This window comes from Emys orbicularis, chromosome 1 (assembly GCF_028017835.1).
Source record: "Emys orbicularis isolate rEmyOrb1 chromosome 1, rEmyOrb1.hap1, whole genome shotgun sequence".
In the NCBI taxonomy this organism is placed as follows: domain Eukaryota; kingdom Metazoa; phylum Chordata; order Testudines; family Emydidae; genus Emys; species Emys orbicularis.
Genome location: NC_088683.1, coordinates 16,449,012 through 16,473,253, shown reverse-complemented (window position 1 = coordinate 16,473,253; position 24,242 = coordinate 16,449,012). Strand labels below are relative to the sequence as shown.

The 24,242-nt window shown below is 38.9% G+C and overlaps 1 protein-coding gene across 3 annotated transcripts in view; it reads right to left on the bottom strand.

The window, feature by feature from the left end:
- CELF2 (CUGBP Elav-like family member 2) overlaps positions 1 to 24,242 on the bottom strand; it is a 445,244-nt gene that overhangs the window by 39,365 nt on the left and 381,637 nt on the right. For 2 of the 3 annotated variants that reach the window (XM_065419232.1, XM_065419247.1), the window contains 5 exons: positions 21,251 to 21,280; positions 19,315 to 19,394; positions 14,840 to 14,998; positions 13,135 to 13,198; positions 2,262 to 2,396 (listed from right to left, as the gene is read on the bottom strand). In XM_065419232.1, coding sequence (XP_065275304.1) covers positions 2,262 to 2,396; positions 13,135 to 13,198; positions 14,840 to 14,998; positions 19,315 to 19,394; positions 21,251 to 21,280 — 468 coding nt within the window. The remainder of the gene's footprint in view (positions 1 to 2,261; positions 2,397 to 13,134; positions 13,199 to 14,839; positions 14,999 to 19,314; positions 19,395 to 21,250; positions 21,281 to 24,242) is intronic. The other variant, XM_065419240.1, reaches the window with a different exon arrangement.

Below are 24,242 nucleotides of genomic sequence, written 5' to 3'. Positions count from 1 at the left end.
TCGTCCCAGGCCCAGGCCCATTCTCCTTGCCTACCCAGTCTCACCTCAGACCCAGTCTTCCCTTCTAAGGTCCGCATTCAAGTCCCAGTCTTCCTACCCTTCCAGTATCTTTCCTTCCCCACTCCCAGTTTCCTTGCCCAGCCAGTCTAAGTTCCTCCTCACCCCAACTCCTTGTCCAATCCCCACTGGCTCCCAGTCTTAATTTCCCCTCCCCACTCCCCAGTCTTTATCCAGCCAGTCCCTGTTGTCCCCCTCAACTTAGCTCCTGGTCAGATGTGTCTACTCACCTCCACTCGTTCCCAGTCCCAGTTTCCTTGCCCAATCAGTCCCAGTCTCCCCCAAACTTCAAGTCACGGTTTCTCTCTCTTTCCCCACAGTCCCAGTCTCACCAGCCTCCTTGCCCCAATCTATGCCTCCCCTTCCCCCAGTCTAGCTCCTGCCTCCTCTGCATTTGAGTGAGGCGCCTTCCTCCTCCACACTGCCTGGGCTCCAGCAGGGGTGTCATCGAGAGCACAGGAGAGACAGGCTTTCTGTTGTCAGTTCTGATGCCCAACCCCATCCTGGCTGGGGAGTAGTAATTCAAGGGAAAGTCTTTCTAAGCCCCGGGTTGGATCCTGCTCAGTTGCTTTGTGGGAATGGTACATGTGCAGTCTGATGAGCACTAGGAGCTGTATGGGGAGGGAGCATGCTCAGGGAGGATGGAATCTTCAGAGATTTTAGCTGGGTATGTCTATACTTCTGCTAGATATGTAATTTACAGCTTGGGTAGTCATGAGTGCATTAGCTTTGACCAAGTGCAGAAGTGGAGCCAGCATAGGCAGCAGGAGGGGTTAGCTTCACTGAGTACAATCTGACTTGGATCCTAGGTGCTTACTTGGGTGGCTAGTCCATCCCCCCACCTGTGCCACCATGGCTACACTTCTATTTTTAGCGCACTAGCTCGAGTAAAGCTAGCGTGCATACTGAGCTATCTGAGCTATACCTCCAGCTCAAGTGATTAAACATATCCTAACAAGTATCTACTGGGCATGTCTGAACTGAGAGTTTTTTGAATACTTAAACTTGACCAAATTTGGGCAGATTTCCAGGGAAACAGAAACAGACAAATCTCTGACACAAAGGCCTCGCCCCTGACAAATTTCGAGTTTCCACTCCAAAGCCTGGTGTTCTAGAGTTTCCCAAAGTAAAGGTTGCAGATTTTTTTTTTAACATTGCAAAACGAAGTACTTCCCCCTTTATCCTTGGAAATGGCTGCACCATTGTGTCTAACACATTCAGCCTGAGGCAGACATCAGGTATGGAAAAATTCAATCCAATAGTCTGGTAAAAAGGTAAAAGCCACTGAAAACAGAGTCTTACAATGGAAGTGTTAATAATAATAGGTGGTGTTACAATCTCTGCCTATAACATATGTCAAAGATTGCCTCCCTTGTGGTTGAGCTCAAACCTTCTGCCACAGATTATTTTATCATGAGGGATGAATATACTTAGAAACAAGATTAAACACAAATGTTCTTTAGTGGCATCTAAAATGATATGAACGTTTTTAGAACCGCCATAAACACACTTCATGATGCAAATTACTACACCCTGAAGCCTTTATATAAAGATAAGGGGTCAGATTCTCAGCTCAGTTACACCAATGTAAATAACTCCACCCTCCACTGGCTTTGGAGATGATGAGGAGTTATTGATTACTGGATTTACACCAGTGTAATGGAGATCAGAATCCAGCAAGATTTTCACTATGCATCTGGTCTTACTTCCATAATTGCCTCTCAGTTACCAGCAGGAGCAATCTCTGAAGGCACCATAGGAAGAAAAAGAAAAGGCAAGAAAAAAAAAAAAAAGAGGGAACAAATTTAGTTGGTCTTTTTTTTCTAGCATGAGAGGACTTGGCTCATGTTCTGGATTCTTTTTGAAAAGTTAAATCTCACTGAGTTCCTCATGCAACTAGAGTTTTCTTGTGCCTTCTGGGTGTTGTAAGACTGCAACATGGGCCCTAACCCTGCAGTGAGCTTGGCAGAGCAGACCTATGTGCCCGCATGGAACAACTTGCAAAATCCAGGCTTTAGTTAGCTGCTTAAACACACTTTTTTAATTAAAAAATTCTACTCAAAAAACCCAAAAACCCTCCACACTTTTCATGTGCAAGTTGGTTGGTTTTAGAGGTGATAAACAGATACGGGATCACCATTCTGAGGCTCTCCTTCCAGTCTACTCTTACTGCAGAATCTGAATGGAAAGTAATCTACTCTTACCGGGACTTGTGAGCGCTCCCAGCGCACCAGTCGTTGTGGAGAGAGGATTTGCATTGGTGGTGGTAGCTGAGGTTTGGGCGGCGGCTGCTGCGGCTGCTAAAGTTGCCAAATTCTGTAACTGTAAAGCATTCATGCCTGTGCAGAGAACAAAATGCAGCTTCAGCAACAGTGTTAATTAAGAGATTTCCAGTTTAAAAGTTGTATTCATTTTAAAGGAATATAAGACTGGTAAAGGTTGCCAGATTGACAGTCCTACCAGTGATTTAAACCCTCCTTTCATTCCCAGAACAGCTACAGCCTGGGCAGTATAAGCTACCCCCCACTGGCCCCAGCCAATGTGCCTCATATCTGTCTTACAGGTGAGAGGGTGGATGGTTTTGTTGGTACAGCACGGGCTTGCAACTCAGGAAATTTGTGTTTAGTTCCCACCTCCGTCAAAGAGTTGTGGTGTGACAAGTCACTTAATCTCTCTATGTGATAATAATACTTCCTGACCTCACCGCAGGTGGAGAGAAGGTAAATTAATTATTGCTTGAGAGGTACTCGGATCCTATCAAGTTCAGTCCCCAAGTCCCTTCTTCACTTCTCTACTTAGACTACTGCACAATAACAGCCAATTGTGATTTTTGCCTGAAATTCCTTCTGTCTATTTGGAACTGAATCGAGACCATCAAATTCAGCACGGAACAGCTATCAGACAATAATGATTTCCAGTCACGATCATTTGGGGCCAGATTTGAACTGGGGACCTCTAGGCAGAACGTTCTGTATCATGTAAGCCATCCAGATTCTCAAAACCACTTGTTAGTTAGTTTATTCAGTACTTTACGAGATGTAGTGAAGGATACATCTACATTTCAGAATGATGTAAAGACCTTCAAGAGAGGGGTAAATTTAAAAAAGCATTGCATTTAATTTAGATAAATATGAAATGGAACATCTATTGCAGACAAAGACTAAACAACACTCATACAAAATGGAAGAAGAATGATTAAAGAACAACAATGTGACAAAGAACCTGAAATCTCAATGGGATGCAGCTGCTCAAAGATGAAAATGGTGTACAGAGTGTGTATATATATGGGCACCACAGCTATATACATAGGCATAATTTGTAGGACAAAGAAAGAAATAACGCCTCTTTCCCCCACCTTGGTTTGGCCACATGTGGGTGTTCTGCATATGCCATATGAAAAGGACATTGATAAATTAGAGGAAATCCAGAGAAGAATGTCAAAGTAATTAAGCTATGACCATATGAGCAGGAGAACTTAATATGAACTTGGAGAAAATGAGAAGAGGGGATATCATAACACTCTACAAGTATTTGAGAGCTAATAAAATAAAAGAGCAGAAGGGATATTTTACAGAGACTGAGAGCACATGGCATAATAAAGAGCAGCAATAGCTTGAAACTAACACAGGACAGAATTAGGTTAGACATTAGAAACCAGACTTGTAGAACTGCTCAGCACTCAGAAGTTTCCATTTATCTATCGTGAGAGTCTCTAAATGCTGAGAACTTCTGAAAATCTGGATACTGTATTGAGGTGTCTAATTGAGAATGGAGCTCTTCTGAAAATCGGCCCCAGTGGTGGGTGTCAAGCACTTTTCAATAATGACTCTACCAAAAAAAAAAAAGAAAAGAAAGAAGAAGTAGGTGATGGATGATCTTACTAGAAATGTGGCAGAAGAACCATCACTTAGAGGAATCTGGGACCAACATCATATACTTTGAGGGACTAACAGAGGAAAACCTCTCTCATGACGTCTCATAGAATTTAAGAACTATATAAACCATAAGGTTTTTCTCAATCCCTATCACCTATAATAGTTTACAAGGCACAATACAACATATAACTACTCTAATTACAAGGTACTAATAACCAAGGTAATTAGGTGCAACTACTGTATCCTGTAATCACAGGTCATCACTGAGTTTGCTCAGCTTTTTAAGCTAGAGCTTTATCATGATTATACATAGCACTCATCACATTCAAAGTGCTTTAGAAAAATACTTTAAAAACTCTGTAGTTTAATTACATGGAAACTTTATAATTACCAAAGAATTAGGGACGGGCAAACCTGTCTGAAAAAAATAAACAGCCTGAAACACAGCTCTCATCTTCAACCAAGTCTTCTTTCGGAACATGAAAGAATTTGGTGAACTTTTTGAAAAGGTTGAGCCTTGAACGTCTTCATTTCAGATGGGATAGGACAAGGAAATACTAAAGTATACCAAGACGGGCTTTCCTTGTAGTGTTTCCTCAGAGGCTAAAACTAGGGAATAATGGAAACTTCTTATGAGAGACGGCTCTTGTGAGCTTTCCAACCCAAAGTGGTTTGGCTAGGTACTTTTGAATGCATAGGTTTGATTAAGTGCGGATGCTTGGGGAAGCTTCACATTTTTTTATGCTGATCCATGCCTTTAGGAGCTTGTCCATCACTAAATAATCTGAAATTTCTATGTATATGCTTTTAGGACATTATCCATAGCTGAATACTTGCTCATCAATTGCGGCAATGATAGTGAAGGGATGAATTGGGAGGTATGTTGTCCCTGCTGGAGGCAGGCGCAAGTCCTCTTGGAGAGCAGAGTCACTGCTTATAGTTTTTTACAGCCTGCAACAAACAAGTTGTGCTGTCTGGTATGGAGAAGGAAGTTAGCTATGGTCCCTCCCCATCCTCTACAGTTTCTGATATTAGAGGCCCCCATCTTCTAGCTCTCAGGAAGCACAAGGGTAAAGATTGTGCCTGGCCCTTATGCAGGGGCACAAAAGTAGGGGAGGAAAGAGAGAGAGAAACTTCTAGAATCCTCTTGCTCACACACTTGTGAACTCATATAGGCCACCCACAATCTGCCACTACATGAGGCTGGGTGTGTAAAGTACTTTCTACAATTCTGATTTACACAGAAAGCCTCCAGAGTAGTTCAGCCAGTGGATCACCAAATTTAGAGACAGAGGAGACCTATTAGTTTACTGACTCCATCTCTTTGCAAGGGCGGGAAACATTTTGAAGGATGGGATGTGGGCTCAGGTTTCATTCTGGATTGCTCTTTGGCCCCAATGTGCCCTTCATAAAGTTTCAGGTCCACTAGAAGTCTACACAGCTCAACACCAAGACTCCAGCAAACAATGCAAATCTTCATGGAGGCCACCGTTAATGCCATTCTGTGGTCTGGCTGGTAGAAATACGCAATAAAGCAGCCTCTCTCTCCACTGGACTGGCTGCCGATCAGAAGGAGGTTGCAGTTGAATTATATTTTCTGTGCGGTGATGCTTCCTCGTGGTACTTTTAAATAGTTCACAATTTAGACTGGCAAATTGCGGTGAACAAAGATGCACACAGCAATGCTGAAAAGAATTTTTGGAGATAGCTTCTGACTGGTGGAATCCCACCAATTTCTGCAACATGCAACGAGTTCTGAAACTCGTTTCGTAAGCAAAAAGAATCAGAAACAATTCGCTATTGCTTTCTATTTCGTGGCCAATGAAGAACTACATGGGTGCAAGGCTATGGGAGCTGAGAGACAGCATGTATGCAGTGCTCGAGGAAAACAAAACACAAAGAATTAGAGACAAGGCTAATCGGCAGCACCAAAAGCAACAGCTCGCCTTAGCCTGGGGAGCCAGTCTAGCACCCAGGTGGAGGCAAAATGAATGCCCACCTCTCTTCATCTCACAAAACCTTTTTATAGCACAAAGAAGCAGGTAGACTAGCTTCCTGTGGAAGCAAAGGGAGATCTCCTCCACTAACAGAAGATTTTTCAAACCCAAAAGAATGTTAAGAAGCAAGAAACATACATCAAAGAAGTCCTCTCCCCACCCTGCATGTGTCACTGGAAAAGTGACTACAACACACTGGCCACAAACCAGCTCTTCAGATGTTATGTGGTGTCAGCTATGGGGCCTCCAGAAAAGATCCATTTCTTGTTGTCATAATGCATCAGAGAAGAAAACCAAAGAATCGAACCGAGTGGAACTCAAGAGTGTGAAAATGTTAATAACAGGCTGAGAACACACCCAGTGCCCAGGGTGCTGTAGAACTGATGAAATCAACAGGCGTATCTCCTCACTCCCATCCCAAAGGCTGACCGCTAAAATACACAAATAATCTATCCTCATCGTTACTATGTTCCACTTCCTCCAGATGTTTTATCATTGCTGCTGCTCCCTGTTTATTGGCTTTTTCCTTTATGTGAAATGTGTCAACATCACAGCTTGCTAGTACAAACTCAGAAAAGGGAACCAAGTACTGTTGATCCTCAGATCCGACAGCCGATTTGGTTACACGGTAGAAGTAGATTCCGGTTCAATTAATCTCTAGCCAATGTATAGATTTGGGGATTATTCTGCTGCCTGGCACATTCTATCCTTTCACACGGTCTCCGTTCCTGCAGTCCACGCTTTTCACATCACATAGGTTTTTCAAAACAGCCCCAAATCCCGGACCAAACTTAGACAGAAAGTGATTCAATCCTTTTTATTTGAAACTGCTGCATACTCAGCAACTGTACCTCTCGCTGAAGAAATGCAAACCGCTTAACACTGAAAAACAGCCTCACAGGCATGTAAAAAAAAAAAAAAAAAAAAAAAAAAGAGTGAAATTCCAACTGCAGGGAGAGAACTCCTGGGTAAGAAAGAACTCTTGATCTTCATGATGGAGAAAATGTTGGGAATTAAAGCAAAATGATTTATAAAGAGCTAGAACCACATTACAATTTGATTCAATTTTTAATAATGTGTATTTACCAATGTGCCATCAGCTTGGCAAATAGTCAGAACTACAAGGAGCACAACTTTCATTTTGTTACTTGGCAAATTAAAAAAAAACAATTAAATTATGTACAAAACAGATGCACAATATGCCTGCTTGAAACTTAAGATTTAAAAAAAAAATTATTTATAAGGATAGGGGCATGAAAATTTAATTTAATGTTCACCTTAGGTAATTTTGTGTCTTATTGTTCATGGCAATTACCATAAATCTACATATCAATAAGCAAGAACAGATGTCAGTTGTTACAAGTGCTTGCCAATCAGGCCTGTTTAAAAGTGACAGATGGATGGTTATAGAACATTCTCATAAGGCCTATTAGCACATTCGCAGGAAATTTTTGTAGTGCTGCACAGACACAGATGCAGTTCTGTGAAAACACGGGTAAATTTGAGAGCACAAGATTTACATTTTACAACTTCTTGTGCTATCTCCAATGCAAACTTTCATGCAATCAGGCAATTTGCCTTGCTTTAGTCACCATAGTTTTTCTCCTTGTGATAAATGCAAGTGGTAAGGATCAGGGGCTTGTTTGTATAGGACGTAGCAGAATCACGGGCCATTTTTAAAAGCTTTTTAGGCTTATTTAAGTTTTACATGCAAAGCATTTAGTAAGTATTAAAATAATTGAGGATCACTTGTGTCTTCACCTTGAAGAATTTCCTGCTTAAATCCTTCCTTTCTGGGAAAATATGCATTGGTTCAGAGCCCAGCCCTGGTCATCTTAAAGAGGCCTGATTTTCAGAAGATGGACCCTGAGCACTTTCTGATCAGGTCCCTTTACAGTGTCTCAGCTTGGTCACCCCAACACAGAGGCATCCCACAATCGGTAATATTGGCCCAATTATTTATTTACCTTTTTCTTTTTGCCTCGTTAGTTTCCCCAAACATGAGGGTTTATTCCCTTTACATTAAATCCTGACTGAAGTTTAAGAAACATGGACTAATGATCAAAGCAAATACAGTTTATCATCTCTGATCAAAAAGTAAGTTACTTGTTAACACTGATGTTATCAGACACTCCAGATTTTATTTTAAAAAGTTGAATCAGATTTTCAAGGGCTTTACTTCAGATAGGGAGAGGTCCAGAATAGTGCTCTTGAAATTACAAGCACCAGTTAAGATGGATAGAATAGAAAACTCAGATTTCCAGCTCTATCAAATCACATATATTTTGAATCCATCTTTAGAACAGCTGTTTATTTAATACTTAGTACTTAACTTTTTTCTAATCACTGAGACCCTGATTCAGCAAAGCACTTAAGCACAGGCTTAACTTTAAGCACATATTAAATTCATCCCTATTTAGCACAGCACTGAAGCACATCCTTAAGTCCCATTGAATTCAGTAACTTCCCATTGACCTCAATGGGATTTCAATACGTACTTTAAAGTTAAGCATGTGCTTACGTGTTTTCCTGAATAGGAATGACATTAAGCACATGATTTAGTGCTTTGATGAGTCAAAGCTTTCCTGCTGCATTCTGCCTGGTCTTTATGTGAGTGCCCAGTATGGGAGAGGGAATAAGGAGCCTCTTCCAGGTCTTTTGCAGTCAGTGTAAGGCTCAGGCAGACTTGCAGTCCCTTCCTTCAGACTCAACCTAACTCAAAGAGTCCATTTTGTATTCTCAAATCTCCCAGGCTATGGAGGGTTGGTGGTCTCCTCAATGTGCTCATGCCACTCCTGTTTGCAAGAGTTTGTGTGTACTCTAACTAGAGAACAAACCCTTTCCCTTCAATGGTGTACTCTCCAAAAAGTCAACTAAAGCTTCATTGTGAAACCTAGAAAATGTGGACTGATTGGCTTTGATTAAATGGCATCTTCAGGGGAAGCGCAGTTGTTTGACCTCATTGATTTTAGTCACTTAGCCCAACATTTTCAGTTGTGCGTATGTAAGAAGCAGCCATGGCATGGCACTATTCCTGGAGTCGACAGAGATTCTCACTTTGAACAGGATACCCCTTTAAAGAGGCCCTATGGGCAATGCCCAGCAGGAGAAGCCCTTCCAGTATTCTTCCATTGGAAAAAAGCTACGAAGGAGTGAGCCGAGGTAAAGGACCTGAGAGCTGATGCAAAAGCACAGCGCCTCTATGCAGAAGGTCCTGGCTTCTACACATTCCCCCAAGATCCTCCGAGCCAATGGCGTGATTAAGGGAAATACTCAGGAAGCAGAACTGTGTGGAATTTCTCTGACCCATCTGCTCCCACGGATTCAGAGGAAACCTAGCTCAGGTAAAAGGGAAAGGGTGAACCTAACTGAATCAAAATCAGAACCAGTCAGAAGCTCAGCCCAAATCTCAAATCGAACCATGAGAGAATTTCAAAAGGATTAGGAACATACGTCAGAAAATAGAAAAAGGCCCAGCTGTATGGCGTTTATCAATCTGAAATCCAAAGAAGATAAATGCAAAAGTATGGATCACTTTTTCCTATTTCAACCTATTTTTTGTTTTCACATATCCAACTGAATCAATATAACCCCTTTTGTGTGTGTGTGTGTGTGTGTGTGTGTGTATTTTGCATATGCATGTGTATACATACCTATCTATATGCATATGTCTATTTACATTTATAACAAAAGATTTGAAATTAATTGTATTGATAATGGAAAACCTTCATGGGGAAAAAGAAAAATATTTTTTGACATCTCTTCTGAGTTATAATCCCCTGGCATTCTGTCACATAATGTAAAATTAGGGTGATCAGATATCCCGATTTTATAGGGACAGTCCCGATATTTGGGGCTTTTTCTTATATAGGTGCCAATTACCACCCACCCCCTGTCCCAATTTTTCACACTTGCTATCTGGTCACCCTACGTAAAATCTTATGTCATATCTTCAATGCACTTTTAAAACTAGTAGGTTAACTTAGCTCACCTAATGTAAATCAGTTTTTTAATGTCCGATCCAAAGCCTACTGAAGTCAATGGAAAGATCCAAGTGATTCACTGAGCTTTGCATCAGGCTGTCAATGCAACTTGAATACATTTGAAGAGGGGAACTCTCTGGCTTGAACCGTCATTAACTGTAGCTTGTATTTTTTTATTAGACAATCAAATCATGTGATCTACTTCACCCGTATTACTGACATTCCCCACAAACAATGAGAAAGTACAATCCATACACTGCAGCCTAATGTTATGCATATAAGTAAAAGCAATGCCTTTAAATTATTAAGCATTACAGTAGTCAGTGGAAAAAAGACTACAGTATGACCGAGAGTAGTGACATAAGTATGTGCATGTGTCATGTAAGAACAATAAAGCAGAGTTTGGCAAGACAATGATAGCTCCTGTAATCAAGACTGTGACGCTATTAAAACAGCAAAAGGGATATTGACGACTCTTGTGATATTAAGTGTTTTCCCACTTTAATGGGCTTTAGACACATACTTAAATGCTCTGCAGAATTAGGTGCCCGATCTAAAGTCTACTTAAATTAATGGAAAGACGTCCATTGATTTCAATGGGCTTTAGATCCAATGAAGCCAAAGAAAACACAGCCATTGACTTTAAAGGTGCAGGACTGAGCTAATTAAAATACTTTTGGGTGCTACATACATGTACAGGTAAATTTAAGATCCAATTTGGCCACCATTGCTCACGTTGAGTAGTACCTTACTCTTCCCACTCAAATCAACACAAGGAGGGGGGCAAAAGATCTGATTCTAAATGAACATTTTTTCACTCAAAGAACTTGCAAGGTCTAACCATGGAGCTTGTCTGGTATCTTAGCTGACTGCTTCTAGATTTTCTTCCTCTTTAAGAAAAACTAGTCCAGTATTAATACACAAGCTCCATATCAGCTGGAAATGAATATTATTATATTTATATGTGTAAGATGTATGGATAGGATGTAATTAAAAATACATTTTGAAAAAAGGAACAAATCTAGCTCTTATGCTACATGAAGGTTGTGAGATCAATGCTCCAGCAATATTAACCCATTCATGTTGCACACACCTAGAATTTTTTATTCCTCTGTCTCTTGTAAACCTTAATAAATTACTCTTTATTATTAAAGTATACCATCAAATGTAGTGGATGTGCAATGTAAATTGGTTAATGCTGCAGGAGAAACCTGAAATTTGGGGAAAAAATATACGACTTTTGAACTTTTAAACTTAACGATACAATTGTACTAAGACTTTTGCCCTTTCGTGTAGAGTTGTAGCGTGGAGAGAAATTTAACATTGTGAATTTGACCTTGGACATTGAGATTTAAGAGCCCTGCATTTCTGGAGAAGAAAAGGTAAACCCAGAAAAGCATTAAGTTCTGTTAATATGCACGTAAGAAAACCACCTTGTTAAAACATTCCAGGAGACACATACAGTTCTTAAATTATTATCCAGTATATGGATCCATTAGAAATCTAGTCTTTGGCTGAGGAAGTACATTGTTCTAGTAAACATGACATGCCACTATGACCCCAGGAGATAATTTCCTTGGACTAAATGGCCTACTATGCATAACTGATTCATAGGCACCCTAGGGTTAATGTGAGGAAAATCCCTAATTTCAGTCCAGGTATGGTTCAGTTATTGGAGGTAAAACTAAACCTACAATAACTGTGAACAGACAATGGGAACCTACTTGGATACAAGTACAGTAGAGTATGCTATACAGAAAAATCTCCCTGAGTATTTTTTTCCCCCTTGGGTCTCTCAATTTTTTCATTCTGTAGAGCTAACCAAATATGAAACATTAAACACAATCCTTGAGCTCAAAGCCAGCTCCAAAAATGCCAACTGTGAAAATGTTGCTGAATGACTCTGCTCTGTTTATCATATTAAGATATATTTTTTGATGAGAAAAATGCTAGATCATAAGTGCAACATAATAGAAACAGCAAGCACTGCCAGCAGGTCTGAGGAAGAGAAAATAATTCAGGGATATTGTCATCTGTAGGCCAATTTATATTGTCAGACAGCAGATTCACGTTAGTCTCTGATGCCACTGCAATAATGGCATAATGTAACGATTGAGCAGAGAATACCTATGGGGTATGGCTATATCATGTGGTATATCTATACTTGTTAAAAATATTTCAAGATTCATTCAAAGGGAAGCCAGAAGAAGCTTGGATTAAAAAACAAGAGTATTAAAAATGTTCCTAAAGACACATGAATATTTCAGCCATTGTTTTGTGATGGCAAAGCAAGTCCAATGCTACATTTCATTGATTCACCGAGTTCATGATTAAAATAAACTAGCATACCTTTTTTTTTTTTTTTTTTAAATCAAGCAAGGAAAAAAGGCTTTTTAACAGTTCCTCACGGCAGGCATAATGTGCATCTGTGGTCTGATTTACTGCACATGCTGCCTTCTCTAGCATCATGTTAAGTTAGGGTATCAGCATGGCAGGTCACACAGTGGGAAAGACCTTTTACTAATCACTATACATCACTTACTACTGGCACACAGCTCATTACCAAGAAATCCTCCAACTAGCTGGCTTTCAAATATGCTTACACTTTGATTTTCTTTCTCTTTCTCTTTTTTCCTTCAGAACAAAGATTATACTTTTACATAAAAGCTTCTGTTGTGTAATTTTGTCAACTAGGGTTCTGAAGTCAAAAAGGCACCCAGTTAATTTCCCATGATTATAAAAAGAAGACTGCAAGCTTGTATCAATGGTAGGCCTGTAATCTTGGGTTTCATTAAGAAGGTCAGAACATTTTTATTTGTCACCTATTATTAAAATGTTTGAGGGCTGCCATTAATTTGATTTTCAGGCCACAGAAATCTCACTGGAAATTAAAATGTAATCCTGCTGTTGCTTTATTGCTACTTTTAGTAGGTAGGATATAGCTGCAGGAACTAAGAGCTCTCCTGCAATTTACAATTGGTTACTCTGGACAAATGGCAGGTGACTAATGCAAGACAAACTGTTTGTACAACCGAGGAGCGGTTAGTTTAATTTCAGTTTCTGAAAGACGGACTGAATCTGAATCATGAGTTGCCCCCTGCTCATACACACAACACATTTTATATACAAAGACTAATATCATGTGATCATTACAGAAAATAGAATTTAAGAGCCTAAGAAAATAAAATATAATTGGACAAAATGAAATAATTTTTAACTCACCAGCCATTTGCTGAATGCCGCTGAAGGCACCCAAGTTACTGGAGGAAGTTGCTTGCTGCAGAAGCTGCAAATTAATAATAAGACGATCATTGTCATCTAAGTGATGTTACAAAAAAGCAACAAGATTAAAACAAAATTATCCATCAAATTAAAGTTGGAATACTTATAGTTTCCTTTACTTTTATTTTGTCTCTTGCTTCTGCCTATTGTTGGAATGAACATCCCCAGAGTTGATGCTGTAAATCCATATTAATGTCTAATCTCTATTAAGAAACACACAGACACTGGGGAAACTCAATAACATCGCTGCTTTAAAACAATTAATCAATTTACTCTTTTTAACAACCAGGTGTTGAATCTATTTAAACCAACATAGCGTGACTAATTATATCCCTCTGCAGTCTAGTAGTTACCATAACTCATCTCTGTCAATCATGGTCCATTCTCACCCAACCCCTTAAATTCAGGTTTCTTTCTTTATCATCCTTAGAACAAGGTACATCAAGTGCACAGATATTCATTAGTTCATAGGCTGGCACTTAGCTGATATAACAGTCAAGATTCACTATTAACCCTTGATATACTGGGTATTTTTTTTAAAGACTGCCAGCTAAATGAATGTCTATGCAGATTTATAACCACCCCACCCCACATATACACACAATTGATTTATGCAATCTGCAGATACAGAGAAACAAATCTCTGAGCACATGGGAACATCCCAGTTGTCAGTATGCCATATAGCGTGACCATTCACAACTTCACAGCGGCAAAAGGCAGAGACCCCTGACCACTTGAACAATAAGAGAATCTCTGTTATCAGTCTATGATTTATGACACACTCAAGCTGTTCCAGATTCCCCCCAGTAGAGGGCAGCTGTACAATGCAAGGTAGCGAGCTCATTTTTCTCTCCTAGCTTTCAAAGAGTCAAAGAAAATGTCATTTTAAAAATGCCCAAACGCCCATCAAATCTACCTTCTATAAAGTAATATGAACCTTGCACATTTAGTACCAATAAAAGAGCATTTAATTTACAGACTTTCACTAGTTAATGTGATAGCCATTTTCAAATATATTAAAAGATTAACTTGAATGAGTACAGGGAATATTTCCATGTGAAACTGATATGCAGAGTAGAATTAAATTCAAACATTGTGGATTCAAAAGACCATTCACAAACACAGCTGAAGAAGGTTTTCAGATGTCTACCTGATCTCTGAAAGCTGAAGATTTTACTTTGATAAGAGAAAGCATCCAAAAAATGTATTCACATTTTTAAAAAAGCAGAATTTAATGCTCAGTAGAAACATCAGAATGAAGATGTATTTTCCAGCTGAAATAGAATTTAAATCTTCAGAAGACTGCAAGGCACTGAAATAACTTGAGACTTTCATTCTAAATCGCTGTTATTATTACAAAATGTTTTATATAGTGCCATAAATTTACGTGGTGCTTTCAGGAATAAGTCACATTATCTGCCCCTAAGTTAAAATGCAGGGAATTCCATTTTATCAGGGTTCACTATAATTAGCTTCCAGTGTGCTAAAATAAATCAGTTTAAGTCTAAATATGTGGTCACTAAAACAACGAGGAGTCCGGTGGCACCTTAAAGACTAACAGATTTATTTGGGCATAAGCTTTCGTGGGTAAAAAACCCACTTCTTCAGATGCATCACGTGGTCACTACATTTCACAAGAACTTACAGCTAGGTACTGTGGTGTGAGTCCTCCAAGGCCTGTGAGGTTCCCCCAAGTGGCAGTGTTGAGCTGTTGCATCTGTTGTGCCAACTGCTGTTGTAAACGCCTCTGCTCCTTATCCTTTTGGGTATCAGCAAACTTCACCACTATAGGCGAAGAGCAGCCCTATGATTGGACAGATTGGAAAAGAAAGACGTTAACATCACACACATTTACATGATTCTACCTTGACGTCTTCTTACCACCTTTAAATCCATTTGAAATAACCGGAAATTATTTCTGAAATTATGTTTATTAATTATTATTCAACTATTTTTAAAATGTGGCTCTTGAAAAATTATTAATTTCCTCTCTCTTTTCACTGAACTCCTTTCCTTCCAGATCTTTGTGGATGTTCAACTATCTGAGTGCCCCTGGAGAGACAACAGAATTTATCAATGCTCTTTAATTAAGCTTCACGGTTCATGTGTTTTAAAGATGGACTTGTCTCTTTCTTTTCTGTCTGTTTTCAAGTAATAGCCAAAGACACTGATGGACATAAACAGTGCCACATGAATGAAAACAGATCCTCTATTTTTATCTAATGAAAACTGTTTGCTTTCAGATATAAACCTCAAGATTTTTTGTTTTAAATCTACAGAACAATGTAGCATCATAATGATTCCAGTTTACTTTTGGCAAATGGATTAGAACATTTCATGATTTGTAGAAACCATCTGTCTTTGAGTTTTATCCTGCTGCCCTTCATTGTAGTGTCTGAGTCCCACTCCATTCCCTACCCACTGTCATGCCGATTTCTCTTCTACCCTTTGACTGTTGGGTGCCTCAGATCCAGAAATACAGCAGGATTTTAGACACAGTTTACAGTGTGAAATGGGGGTTTATATCTAACCAAACTCATCCTATGGCTACTCTCACTACACTGTGAGCTTCTTCAGAAAAGTTCCTATTCTCTATTTCTGCAAAGAGTAGCTGTATCCTTTCTCTCTGAGAAACCTCACAATAGGACAATGATAGGAACATTCACAATCAACAGACAAAATGATGAAATAAGCCACGGTAATAATATCTTTTGTGTGAAGACCTCCCATCAATACCATTCCTTTAGAATTATCATCTTAGAAAATGATCACTTGAGATGTATTATTCCACCCCCAGTACCCTGCTTGTATATTTCATTGTAAAAATGTCTTTCAATTTTTCAGTGAATAAAAACTGAGATACACACTTCAGCAATTGAATAAAGATTATGGAGGAGTCCGCTTGGTATACAATTGTCTCTTCTCAGTGATTTTATACTAATATTAAAATCAAGCTCTTATTTTAAAAAAAAATGAAATATTTTTCCAGTTTAGCTAATGAAAAAGGTAATAGCAAGCTTGTATCCCATTTCAGTTTGGCTTTGGTGGTATTAGGCTAAGTGTGGGGATAGTTTACTGCTTGCTACATGTACATACGTGAAACTCTTAGGTCTATTTCAAAGGGAATATAAATGAATTTCAAAACGAAGAAATAGTATATGGCTGTTCCAGTACTCAGCTCAGCAGCTCAATACAACAGCTGATATCATATATATGAATGCTGAAATGTCAGTAAATTGTATAAAAACAATATCTCTGCAATTTAGGAATCTATAATATTTTTTCCACTTTCTGCTCTTATTTCATCATTTTCAAAGGAGCAAACATTCTGAATATTGAAATTATATGTAGCAAAATGGCTCTAATATGAGAAAAATGTTGCTATTTATTCCATGTTAACAAATTAGTGTCTCGTACTAACCCTCCATTTGAGTGATTAAAAAAAAAAATAAACACAAAAATGAGGTAGAAAAGCAGAAAATGAGGGCAGCGATTATGGCTTTAAAAATGAGTTGCTTAAACCAGGATAGAGAGTAAAAGGCACAGAGCAATAGGAACATTCATTATTTCCAGGAGACACTTGCTCTTCTGAACATGAACATTTTCATCATTTTGAGTCACTTTGAAAAATACGTTTTAGTCAATGATGTGTGCCAAAGAACTGAAAATAATGAAATCAGAAAAAATAACTTCAGTGGTTCAATTGAAACTTGACTGCATAATACATAATCTTCCATTTAAAAAATCTCTCCCCCCCCCAAACATGAAATCAAAGTGCCCAGGGGCAATATTATTTCAGAGAGTGTTCAGATTTAATAGCGCCTCTCAAAAGTCAACTTTTTACCATCATAGCATTGACATTAATAACCAAGAGGCAGGAAATGCTTTTGAATGTTGACCAGAACAATACCTTCTTTCCTTCTTTCTGTCTGGAGAAGTACCCCCCATTATGCAAGCATGTATGGGGTATCTCCTATCTCATTATTTTATGGCTGCTTTTTATCTCCCCTTCTCAATGGGAAGCACCGCCTGTGTACCTTTCCTTCTGCTGGCAAGAGAGAACATGCAGACTCCTATTGGTACCATGCCATGAATTGGTGAGCTGGAAGGGCTGCTCCACCTCCCACAAAAGAGTAAGCACATCAGTTCTGCTACAGACCTGAGCCCAGCTGACATCACGATGCTAAGGTCCAGGATATTCTGACCCGTCCTGTCAGTTTGGGATCTTATGTGTACCCTAATTATAGGTGCAGATTCTCCAACCTTTAAGGCTGCTGAGTAGTACTTTCCTCTGAGAGTAGTTATTTATATAGGGCTAAATTGTGATGCACTTCCTCACTTCAAACAATTGGATTACCTGTGGCATAAGGTACTATTCAACATAAGGAAGTATATCACAATGGGGCTTGGTTTGAAGCACGGTACAATACTCAGCATATGAAAGGGAGAATCTGACCTTTAATGATTATTTCATTTTACAGCATCCGCTGACGTGAGGGTGATTCATGTGAAACTCATTACCCTAGACCAAAAATACATGGGAACACATGGAAAATACACATCAAAACCACAGCATTATTAACAACACTTCTGTTTTATGTGGAACCAAAAAGTAGCAAAAATATAGAGACCCAAATTAATGGGGCAGTGCATGGCAGAAAAATAAAAAGAAGCATTATTCCAATGAACTAAAATGTCACTTTTTATTCCATAGATAGTGTCATAGTGCACAGTAAAATATATTAGGTAATAGCAGCTTCCTAGTGAAGATAATTTCAATAATTCTGATTTTTCTCTGTGGCAGATTCTCATCTAACACTGTATATTCAGGGTCTATAAAAATGCATTGCACTGAAAAGAAAACACATTGATTATAAAATAAACTTAACCAAAGTCAAATGTGATGTTTGGAAAGACAATAGCTTTGCAATGCCAATATCATTACTGGAAGAGTACAGAAAATATTGGACATGCACTGTCTCTTTTTTCCCCTCTGTCTTTCCCTTTGCTCATTACACAAAGCAGCTCAACGACATGACGCAATAATGATTGTTTAGTACCCAACATGCTTTGGGAGACTAGAGCATTGCAAAGAAAAACTACCTGAGAAAAAATTGAAAGGCCCCCGTTTAAAAAGAATAATAATTAAAAAAAAAAAAAAAGAAAAGATGAAACAAGTGCACATAACATCAAAATGCCACCGCCGAGAAAATCATCAGTACACAAAGATACGGTATACATAATACAGTATAACATGCACTCTCAAATGATTAAACTAGAAGATCCAGAATAAGTAAAGGCTTAGTACTCTTGTGAGACCTTTTGTGCAAAATTCTGAAAGACCATGACATAAATCACAGACTAAAAAAGCTGAGACCACCAGATGAGCTGTGACAATGCGATAACTATGCCGATAAGTGGCTCTTACCCTGAAACTGTAGTCGCACCAGGTAAGTAAAGTTAAAGCTTCGTGTTGCTCATTATTAGAAAGCACGATGCCGTTTTTAGGGAATAAAAGATTGCTGCTTGTACAGAGCCTGGCGTGGCAGTGCACTGCAGCTAGTCCAGCTCTTCAATGTGCTCTGACATAATTAGCATTTTTATTGGCTACATGAAGTAGGAGAAATTATATTAACTTTAAAAGAGATTCCATATGCAACCCCCCTCCCCAAATTCCCAAACACATGCACTAGGAACTTGGCATGGCCAGGTTAAAAATCTCTTTTGAGCCTTTTCCCAGAGTAGCACAAACTGCAATGTTTTAAAATCCATATAAAGTGAGGCTTTATTATTATTATTATTATTATTATTATTGGTTTAAGATAAAGGATAATTTAGTCCCCAGATATGTGTTATTTATTCATTTATGTTTATTTTCTATTGAATGCCACTGGATGCATTATAAAAGCAATGCTTGGGTTCAACCCAGAGATCTTTTTACTTGTGTTTCAAGATCATTCGGAAAAATAAATGTCACAAAAAGAGGTAGAATGAGTTTTGTGAAAGTTTAAATCTGTGAGATTGTCACGTGTCTGATCTTCTTCAGGAGACCATGGCTTTACCATTCACAATCATTTGCACAAAGAAAACAAAGAAAGGGCAGATGATACAGTACTGTACCTCCATGGTCTGAGACTGGTGCATGGCTTTGATTGCATTCTGTGCCATTGCCCTTGTAGAAAATGTAACAAACGCACAGCCTGTGGGAACAAGGGGACAGGGAGCAGGAAAGACAAAAAACAACAAGACAAAAGGATTGGACGCTTGTTAAACCAACACAGTCTACGAGAACGGCCACAAGACGACACTGTTCTCAGTAGTACATAAAAGTAAACAACTCCTCTAATTTATTTATCAACAGTGCTGACTTGCTAATCTGACCATAGATGAAAGAAAAAAATTAGATTGGTGGGGGTGGGAGAAAAGGGTTTGGAGGTTTTTGTTTTGTTGTTGTTGAGCCACAGGGTTTGAAATAAGCAAAGCTTGTTTGTATGCTCTAAAATGTAAAGTTTGGATTGTATATTTTAATCCCTTCCAAAGCATGCATTAGCAGCTACCTGCTATTTCTTTTTATTTATGGTTGGTTTAAAATAAACTGCCGGCATCACTGGCAATTAAGTACAAATTTAAAGAGCTCATAATGCCACTGGTAAATTTCATCAAGATGGTATGAACACAAATAAGAATGAGGAAAACATGTATAAAATGCTTTGAAACCAAGTGCCGGAGGACCCAGTGATGCTGCCAGACCAAATTCAGTAATGCAGGGGGAATTTAAATATTTTTTAAAAATGAATTTTTCAAATAAAAATCTTTACGAGTTTTGTTTTTTTGAAGTCCTGATACTTATGGGTACAAGCATAATTCTTTGATCTACAAAAACTATGACCTCCTTCAAATATACTGGAGCTGAGTGTGTGTGTGTGAGAATAATTGAAAACCACTTTTTCCCTTTTAAATCATAGAAAAAAGAATAGCTCAGTGCCGGAGCTGTTTCCCCCTGCTGGCCTCCCCTTTATTGCTACTCATACCAATACTGGCCATGGTGTAGGTCAAGTTTAGTACTGCACAGCTCACTGCCCTTTTAACTAATAAAAACACGGTCTTTTGAAATTTACATTTTATTCTTCTTCATGCACCCTTGGGCATCTTAAAGAAAAAGACTGTGAAATTAATGCAGATTCAGGCTGATTTTGTAATAATACCATGGCACACTAAAAGCTTAGCTAAAGCAACACAGACTTATTTCACTTGTGATCTCTAATGACTTTAACAGCGCATTGATTTTCAGCTCCCTTAGCCTTGCACAGTTTGAACTTCGGTTTCAGAGAATAATTTAGTGTTCCACTCAATTTCCTCAAACCATTATTATTATTACTACTTAAAAGATTTCCAAATGAAGCAAATCTAAACACAGAGAGGCTGAAGCATATTGTCATTTTAGAGCTAATGCATGAAAGCTATGTTCTGGCACCAAAAATACAATATTGTTGCCCCTGTGGCCAATGGGCAAAATAAACCATTTTGCAATCCAGCAGGCAACAGATTGCTTGGTTTATGTAAATCAATTTGTGAGCCATAAAACATCTTTTCTCTTTTGATCTGTATGTACCTGGTAAGATTATCAAGTCAAGACTGTATTAACATTTTAATCAAACAACAGTAAGAGAAAGCAATGCCTGATCATTACCCAAAAGCACTACATCTAGTCATGAAAATAAAGTCAATGCATTTTTGCATCATGCGGTAATTTTTTAAAAAAAATATAAAATCCCTTGATACAAGGGAAACTAATCCACTATGCATCTTACTGATCGATTAGCATTATAAATTTTAAAGTTAGAATTCTTTATGCAGATTTTACAGTAGTGTTGCGCTACTTTATATATTTCTCAGATAATAGAACAGCTGATGATGTTTTTATTATTTAGACACATTATGTTGCTACTACTGTTATCCAGAAAATTTTTTTGTCAAAGAAAATAATTTCACAAACATCTTTCTATAAGGCATTCTAGACAAAATGTGTAGTAGAATGGTAAATAAGCTACAGTACCTCTGCTAGATTCCATATTGATGCTGTGCACTAAAATTAAAGAGGCCCAAATTTACCATCAGTCTCAAAGTAATCTCTCTTAAAAACATTATTCTTATTATTAATATAGGAAATAACACTAAGCGTTTTCATTTCTTATCTTGTGACTTCAATGGGGGGAGAGAACAAACTATTAGAGATACATTAGGGGGAAAACATACGGAGCCTTTGATAATATTGCTTTTAATGGTCAAGGAACCGTTTCATTCACTTCCCTTGCCCTTATTATCCAGAAGCTTGTACCATAGTTACAATTACCAAGTGGAGGTTAAGAATGCAAAAGAAGCATGTAAAATGTCAACAAGAATCAATAAGACACAGTTTATGCATTTATCACCATTTCTACCCAGCAGTACAGCTGTAAGTAACTTACTGAGAGATGTTGCAATTAGCAGGTCTCAAAAGAAAATTGAAGCAGCAGACAATTAAGCTATGTGGCCATATAGCTGGAGCAGATTACGCCCCCCCCCCCCCCCGCCCCACTCCCTCCCTGCTCATTCCCTTTTTAACCACAAAGCTAAGTCATTGGGGGGCTTTCACTGCCAATATTATGGCATAGCCTCCCTCTTCACCCCCAACCCAAGTTCATTTGAAAGGCCTCTAACTGTTATGTTCTGGCATGAAACGATTTTTATAACAGAAAATACCATACACTGAGCTATTTATTTAAAGGAAACTTGTTCCCTGTGAAGCCCATGACGAATGTGTGTGCACACTTTGCTCTATTCCAAGATGCTCAAAATCATTCTATAGAGGAAGGGAGGCTGAATTACATTTTCATTATGGTCTGTGGGGTCAGGGCTACAAAATTAGGTCCATATTCTACCCACAATCCACAGCAAATTTCCAACTGATAACCTCTGGCCAGTTGCGCACATGATTACCTGATTTGCACAAACAATTGTGGGCACAAATTAAGTGTGCAACTGCACTACTACATTATTTGAAAACCTGGCCTTTAAAGTGTCATCGTTAGAATCAGCACAACATTGAGATGAATGAGTCCACAACTCTTTCTAACCATTGTTTCAGGCTAAAAACAATGCTTTTATATAAATCTATATCTCTATAAAAGTTTTCCTTCTGCAAAATCCAAATCTGCCATGCTTGGGAGGAGGGGTCAGATAAATACACTATTTAGGGCAGTTCTGGCCCACAGCTGTTGCACAACCCTCTTTACTCTCGAAATTAATAGGTAGTAGATGTTGAGTGAATGGTAGGGATTACTCCTTTTACATAGTGTACAATCAACCTGTAGAATTCATGGCCACAGGTGTTATTTGAGATACATACAGACAGCTTTATAACCATTAATAACATTGTAGCTATGCATGTTAAGATAAGACTAATCAAATCTCATGCTTCAGGAAGGATTTCCACATCCCCTCACCTCATCATATAAAACACCGTATAATTGCCTAAGGCAAGGAGCATGCTTCCTCTGAAGCATCAGCTATCAGACATTGCCAAAGGCAGCATGGTTGGACCTGATGAACCAATTGTCTGATCTGCTATGGCAAGTCCTATGCTCTTTAGATGGCCAAGCCCCTTGCCTCAGCAATTCTCTTACTACAAATAGGAGCAGTGGCGCTCAGTTGGGGGGTAGGGTAGGTGTGAGAGGGGGAAGAGGAGAGGAAAATATAGTAACAAGAACATGAAGACACAACTTTTTGTTGCCAAGACAACATGGAAATTACTTCCCCTTAAATCACCAAGTGTGTAACAACAAAAATCATTTTGTAAATGTGGCCAACCTGTAATTCACCTTGCAATTATTTGTTATCGCTACTTTCAAAATGTCAGGTATCACTAACAGAAAAGAAAGGGGGTGAATTTCACTTAGGGTACGTCTATACTTACCCGCTGGTTCGGCGGCAAGCAATCGAACTTCTGGGTTCGATTTATCACGTCTTGCCTGGACGCGATAAATCGAACCCAGAAGTGCTTGCCGTCGACTCCGGTACTCCTGCTCAGCGAGAGAAGTACGCGGAGTCGACGGGGGAGCCTGCCTGCCGCGTCTGGACCGCGGTAAGTTCGAACTAAGGTACGTCAACTTCAGCTACGTTATTCACGTAGCTGAAGTTGCGTATCTTAGTTCGAATTGGGGGGGTTAGTGTAGACCAGCCCTTATTTCTGTAAGGCTGCCTTCTAACCCGCTAGAACAGATAAACCATCGACTGGAGAAACGTTTCTCAAAGTAATTTCCTCCTACTGAGGGAATCGGAGGGAAGTAGGTCGCCCTACCACAGTACAGATTTTGGAAACACATCTATTACACTGGTCACCTCCGTTGAAAGGATATCTAAACTCAGATGTTTTGTCTTTTCTCACAATTATAACAGATTTTAGAGAGAACTGGCAAACCTATCACCAATACATCTCTAATGCCTCTCCCCTCTCTTCCCCCCAAATCCCAGGAATCTCTGCTCCAGGACAATTTTCAAAAGTGCTAAGTCTTGGCCTAACCGTGCTCCCATTGAAGTCAATGATGCCCCATTTATTTAGGCCACCATTGATCTCTTTTGAAGCTGCCATCCCAGAAGCATATGCACAGTACTCCATAAGAACGTCTGTACAACCTTGACAAGACTTGTGAACGACATAGGAAGCAGAACATTTTCAAACGTGATTTCACCTAAATAAACCTAGACTGTTAACCAGAGAACCCACAATTCCCAATGAAGTCAATGCAAGCTGTAAGGACTACAGACATCTATGAATCAGGTCACTTTTACTTACGTGGCTAAAGTGGAGTTAAGAATGGAAGTTTGAAAAAACTGGCCTGAATGGATTTAAACATTAAATAAAGAATCAAATTTATTTAAAAATATCTCAGTGGCTTTTTATCAATCTACTATTTCGTGACCTAGAAGAAAGATTTAAGAAGAAATTTTGAAAGCTAGGTAAGAGACTGGGACGCTCAATTCCCATTAAATGTTGCTTTCAAAATCTC